General features: G+C 35.5%; 1 protein-coding gene across 1 annotated transcript; it reads left to right on the top strand.

Moving 5' to 3' along the window:
- The first annotated feature begins 536 nt into the window (after positions 1-536).
- LOC137014793 (uncharacterized) lies at positions 537-6,239 on the top strand. The gene is made up of 8 exons (XM_067379316.1): positions 537-590; positions 1,363-1,420; positions 1,794-1,835; positions 2,149-2,194; positions 2,594-2,640; positions 3,928-4,313; positions 4,700-4,816; positions 4,948-6,239. The coding sequence occupies exons 4-8, from the start codon at positions 2,184-2,186 to the stop codon at positions 5,086-5,088; spliced, it is 702 nt and encodes a 233-aa protein (XP_067235417.1). The 5' UTR covers positions 537-590; positions 1,363-1,420; positions 1,794-1,835; positions 2,149-2,183; the 3' UTR covers positions 5,089-6,239.
- Positions 6,240-6,653: the final 414 nt, after the last annotated feature.

The following is a 6,653-nucleotide window of genomic DNA, read 5'->3' as shown; positions in this document are numbered from 1 at the left end:
TTGACTCAAAACCTTATTGTCACTGACTTGTGTGACAACATCCTCATGTGACATCTACCCCGGCCTTACCTATATGAAAAAAAGGATACACTTGACTAGACAAAAATAAAAATGTAAACAAACTAACAGCTCAATCATTAAAATTATGATGTCAATTAAAAACTCAATTATTAACTCTTTGTGTTCCTGGCCTGTGCTGCGATTTATTTCAGAGCATTCTTGACATTTGACATTATCAAATAGAAACCTTTTATTATTATTTTTTTTTAGTTCATGTCTTTAAACATTAACGTTTGGCTGGAAAATGAATGTCATAAAGATATAACAACAAATTATGTTGGGTGTAGGAAATTCCTCCTGTACTGTTCAGATATGTGAATCCTAAGCAACAGGTGACGTCAATGTGATTTTGCATGTGTTTCTGGATGGAAAATTACCAACACATGCGCACCTCACCTTTCTGGAGCTCCACCTTCGTGAAAACTGGTTGGAAAACAACCACACCCTCTGAGGCTTTTTTTCTTGTAACCACCCATAGATTTTTATAGTGTACAGCTTATCACCAAAAATTGTCCTGTGAGAAAAGCTGGGTAAGTTTTTACATTTTTAAATAGATCCTACATATTTTGTATAATCCTTTGTCTACTCTATAGCAAACCAATCAAAGACATCATTTCTTTGTTTTTGATAAAAACGATAAATAGCTTGTTTGATAGTGAACATCATTGGGGGCATTACAGATATCTAAAATATAAAACACAGTGTATAGTGTTTAGTTACTTGTGGGTGCTAAGCCTGAACTTTGCGAAAGCTGTTGGTGAGACCGAATGCAGTCGCATCAAGTTCATACTAAATATTATTTTTGTATTAAATACAAATTTTTGTTATTTATTTTACACAAAACACATTTTAGGATGGCCTATACCTGATAAAACATTCTGTATCTTTGTTTCTGCCTTTATTACATGTATTACTGACATAATACGGAAATTCTGGAAAATGAAACGATAGGCAGCTTGTAAAAAAGAGAGAAAGAGAAAACAGAGTTCACATTGTTTCCTTGTGACCAGTCTGTCAGGCAGAACCGGTTTTTCAGTGACATTTGAGTTGTCAAGCAGTGCTAGTTTTCATCTTGTCATGTATATGAGTTGAGAAACATGTTTAAGGAAGTGCAGTAACTGCATTTCAATTTTATACAAATATACTGAACCCAGTGCACCTGCAATATAAGATTTTGTTGTTATCAAATTATGTTGCCAGTCTATTTTTTAAATATATCGGAAATATAAAAGTGATTTATCTAAGAGACGCATACAGTATGTTTTGATTTTTTCTTTTATGCATTGTATTCTGATATTGCAGGACTGTGTCCAGTCGACTGTGCCTCATCCACTGCACACATTCTCAACTTTTCTGCCAGGTTTGTATGTTTGATGTACCTTAGACTTGTGTCATTTTGAGTAGTTGCTATAAAAACTATATTGCATGTGCAATTTAAAGTTAGTCACACTGAATGAAAAACAAAACAAGTCGTATATTTCTATATTACGAAGTAAATTTTTATATTATACCCTAACTTTCTACAGATCAAACTGAACATTGTTACATGAAGTTTATGTGAAAGTTACATGAAGGAAGAACATTGATTTTGTAGTTTGAAATGACTGAAATGTGGTTCTAATCAAATAAAAAGTAAAAAACAAAAAAAAGTAGCAGATACCAAAACATATCAAAAGGCCTAGAATAGGATTCACTGATATTATTAAAATATTGCAATTATTATTGTAATCTAGGACAATTTCCACAACACCCAGCCCGCCCCCTTCCTGAACCAGGTATGATTCATAATTCACATGAAAGTTATCTAGTCATTCAAATCCAAATACTCTGTTTGACAGTCAATTCTTCTTTACATTTTTTTTTTCTGAGTGCAAAAAATATATAGTAATAGCTTTTTTTTTTTCTCCAAAAATATTCTAATTCTAATGATGATCTAAATAATAGAGCATGCAGCTGAATATTTCCTTTTAAATAATTAATCAAATAAAAGCTATGGTCTTCTATTACTAAATGTTCATAACCAAATCATTATAAAGAATTAAATTGTTTGATTTTTTGTTTGTTTGTTTGTTTGTTTTTTTAATGTAGAACAACTTTAAGAAGTCTTGAAAACAGTTTGAAGCATGACAAACAAGTAAGTGCAGAATAGCGCCATCACTGTTCATTTTGAAGGATGGGGTGGGAACAAGGGAACTGGTGCATTGAGTCTTCTAGCTATAAACAAAGGGATGGATGTGCCATTTCCCAATTAAATGTTCATTTTGTTTATGTATGTATGTATTTCATTTTTGCTATCAGTTGCTACTCACACTGTGCATAATTTATATCTAATGTTGCCCTCTTACTTCTCCACCTAGTAACACTTAGGCCTAATCATTAACATTAAAGTTCCTCAGCTTATGGATTTCATATGTAAAATATATTGTTCTCATTCTGCTATATTTGTACATATGGCCATAACCTCTACATTGGCAATTATATCATAAACATATGAGTATTATAAAATCTCATCCGACCTATTTTTTTCTATTAGATCCCCTGAAAAAATCAAGCAGGAATTTTTGTCATTCATTAAAGAAGGTAAGGACAAGTTAAAAATGTCTTAGCTTGGATAAGCTGTTATATTCTCTTGTTTTACCAGCATTTTTTTTTTTCTTTAAATATCTCATGAGGAGGTGAATTCTCATTCAAATAAGTGTAATGAAAAGAAAATATAAACATTAAACTCTTTTAAGATGGCTAGTTGTAACAGAAGGATTCATGAGATTTCAAGCTGCCATTACTCTCAGTGTTTGAAGCTGTAATGGACCATGTGCTGTTCACTGACAGACACACTGCGTTAAAGAAAGAATCGCCCGCTGATCGACGACAATGTTGTCATGTTTTGGAGACTCCCATTTTGTAGTAATGGGACTGTGTAGAGCACGTGCGCAAATACTGAAAGCAGATCTTGACCAGTAACAAGATCTGTGGCATTTGCACAGAGCGTCTATACAGAGTATTACTGTAAATTGAGAGAGATTCCCAAACATGCCTCTTACATTCGGAAGAACCTGCGATCGCAGCAAACCTCGGCTAGAGAAGACGCGTCCCACCTGGATCAGCACTTGGACGAACATGAGCTTCTCCAACAAATCTTCATAAAGAGACCAAGGCATCAAATGGCTCAAGTGGAAGAAAGGTGACCCTCAGTACACTTAATATAAATGACTGACGTCAGAAACACACAAAGCATCATATTCACTGGTGTTATCATATGTAAATAACACTTGGGCTTATTTCTGATTACAAATGAATTTAAACAGCACATACGGTTTCAGTATTATTCCCTGTCTATAACGCTGTTCAGTCAGATGTGTGAAGCGGTTCAATAATAGAAAGAAAAGAACAAATGAATCTCAAATTGGAGAGCAAGAATAGGATCTGTCCCTGTTCATGAAGAGGGAAATGCGGATGAGAAGTAACAAGGCTACTGGACAAGAAGACATTGCACAAATCTCGTGAATATCATGATGTGTTCTGGACTTATTCACTGGCAGATCCATCAGGATTCAAGCAAGAGTGTGAAGACTTCTCTTTTGAGGGACGAAGAGTCACAATCAAGACAACGAGCGTGAGATGATTTATGATATGGTTAATAGGATTCATCCGTACCTCTTATTCCTGGACACTTTACAAAACTTGAAATAAAACTGATTGATAGAGATTCATGAAATCTGTGTGTAATTTACATTCTGTGTACAAAAGTTGAAATAAACTCACTGTTGCACACTTGCTGCATACTATAACACCTCATAAATGTCCTTGTCTGCATGTTATTTCTCGTTATTTCTAATCTGTTATTAACTACTAATAATTTTGCATTAGATGTCGTGGACCTCAGTGGGATTGCAAACTTTGTAAAGCGTAATCGTGACGTGAAGATCCCACTCCTGAAACCGAGAGGTTCTGCTCTGAGAATTTGTGGGCAGGAAGGAACCGTGTACGAAGGGGATGAAGAACAGCTTGAAGCCTGGAAAGATTATTACCTGCCAGAACGGACGGAAATGGAGGTGATTGGTGCCATTGATGACTTCCCATGTGACGCGTTTGGTCTGCAGTTGGTGCTTCTGTTGGGTGAAGATGGAAGGGTCTTTGCCTACGAGGATGAGCTTTTGCACCTCGTAGCCGTGAATTTGAGGGACCTGCTCCAATGCCAGATGGTTTTCCCTGGAATGGAAACCTTCAAGCTTGGAGAATGTTTTGAAGAGCCGGTGAGGTCATACGCTGTACCAACATACATTTATAACATTTCAGTGAAGAAGAGGTTTGAGTAACTATGTCTCTGAGCAACAGTGAATTCATATTTTTGAGATTCATTGACTCACTCATAAAACAGTTACTTGATGCTAAAAAGTGTGTAAAGCACAGATAAAAACTATGATATGAGTTGTGACACAAACACTGAACAGTCCTGGTGCTGTTGGACTGTACTGGAACAGCCAATCAAATTCAGGTATCACTCAGATCAAGTCATAAGATGAAACCAGAATGATGAACATTCATGTTCCAGATATTTTGAAGTGGTTAGATAGTCAATATCTATATATCATGTTGACTATATTCAGTATTTAAGCATATTCATATGTTTGTTTCACAGACTGCAGAAGAATACCATGAAATGATGGAAAGTGACGAGGTCAAAAAAATGAAGAAATTACACAAGGAGTTCAGACAATCTCTGGAGTATGAATTTCTAAACACACAGAGCTGTAATGTAAGATTACAGATTGTTCTTTTACATTTATTTATTGTCATGAATACATGTTGTGTAATAATAGTAGCCAAATGTCAATGTTTACTAAGTTTGACCTTTGACCTTCCCTTTTTTTCTTTCTTTTTTAACAGGTTCATATGCAAAAACAAGTGTGTTCAGAGAATTTCACTTCAAGCACAAAACAAAGAATTCAAGAACATTTATTAATGTGCAATTGCAAGGTGGAGATGTCGGGATCCTGCTCTCACAGTCTTATCTGTTTTGTCTCGTAATGTTTCTTTGTCTTGTGCTTGAGCTCTGTCTTTGTTTGTGTTGGTCATATGCTTCCCTCATCCCACCTCCTTATTTCTTGTTACTGTGACACCCTAAAGTATTTTGGGTATTGTGTTTGGGTATTGTGATTGTGGAAGAAAAAGTTTATTTTTTATATACTATTTTTCATATTGTATTTGTCAAATGTAACAGGAAGCTGAAAAATGTCAGGTGTAAGTCATTGTTTATTGCTGAGTGAGATCGGTACTCTTATTTTGAAAATGAGCTGAGGACTCCTCACAATTGCTGGGGATTATGTGCGACACGTTTGCTCCCGTCTCCTCAATTTTTCGTATTTTAACAGGTGTGGCTTTTGTGTATAAATGTTCCGGTTTATGAAGATATTGAAAATGCGTAGATCATCCGCCATTTGTGGACACTGTGAAATGCATTTTATTCATACAGGCTTCAGTTTAGGTTCAGGTTAGGATGTTCTTTATGTGTTTATTCATACTATATGTGTGTTTGGTTAATCAGAGTTCATGTGTGACACAAATGTCAATGCCAGTTTCTCAGTTGGTCACACCAGCACAGATTTTGCACCTCTTATTTTTCTTTTCTTTCTTTCTTTCTTTTTTTTTCTTTTGGGTGGGGCTACAACATGGGATTAATCAATGCATGCTGATGAATAGTTGTCTTAAAGGAACACTCCACTTTTTAAAAGTATAGGCTCATTTTCCAACTCCCCTAGAGTTAAACAGTTGAGTTTTACCATTTTCGAATCCATTCAGCCGATCTCCAGGTTTGGCGGTACCACTTTTAGCATAGCTTAGCATAGTTCATTGAATCTGATTAGACCGTTAGCATCTCGCTCAAAAATGACCAAAGAGTTTCGATATTTTTCCTATTTAAAACTTGACTCTTCTGTAGTTACATCATGTACTAAGACTGATGGAAAATGAAAAGTTGCGCTTCTCTTGGCTGATATGGCTGGGAACTATACTCTCATTCAGGCGTAATAATAAAGGAACTTTGCTGCCGTACCATGGGTGCAGCAGGAGCAATGATATTACGCAGAAGAGTGTTCCTTTAATCTGCATACCTTAGTTTTGCACTGATGTAAAAAGACTGACTGTGGCATGATACCTCATGTTGGCAAAATGTTTTAATCTTTTAACTATCAAATAAAAATTCTATCAGTCAAAAACAGAATGGTCTGACTTTGTGTTTGTGAAATTATATGCTTCACACAAAAACCATGAAACAAAAGTAGACAGGCGGAATGTGACGCAAATTCACTCTCTAACAGCAGGTGGCGCTTATGGAAGAGCAGTGATACAGTGTTTCCTTGGTTACTGCTGTAAACAAAACAGCACTGCGCTTATAAATAGCTACTTTATTGAGGTAAGATGAAAATAAAATGCCACTGAAGACAGTAACTTTCAACCACTATAATGTCAGGACTGAATAGAAGAATTAGTTTTATTTAAAGCCATTTGATTAGCTGAATGAATGTATGCAGGTATATTCCATGTATATATGCAACTCCTCCTTTGCATGGTCAGACTTGAAGACTTTGCCCATT

Source organism: Chanodichthys erythropterus, chromosome 3 (genome assembly GCF_024489055.1).
Source record: "Chanodichthys erythropterus isolate Z2021 chromosome 3, ASM2448905v1, whole genome shotgun sequence".
Classification (NCBI taxonomy): domain Eukaryota; kingdom Metazoa; phylum Chordata; class Actinopteri; order Cypriniformes; family Xenocyprididae; genus Chanodichthys; species Chanodichthys erythropterus.
Note: the sequence above shows the minus strand (reverse complement) of the source record. Positions and strands in the feature narration are given on the sequence as shown.

Excerpts from the sequence above, each read along its gene's own strand:
- LOC137014793 (XM_067379316.1), top strand. Across the intron at positions 4,314-4,699 it reads GAGAATGTTTTGAAGAGCCG|ACTGCAGAAGAATACCATGA; the intron begins GTGAGGTCATAC and ends TTTGTTTCACAG. Across the intron at positions 4,817-4,947 it reads TAAACACACAGAGCTGTAAT|GTTCATATGCAAAAACAAGT; the intron begins GTAAGATTACAG and ends CTTTTTTAACAG.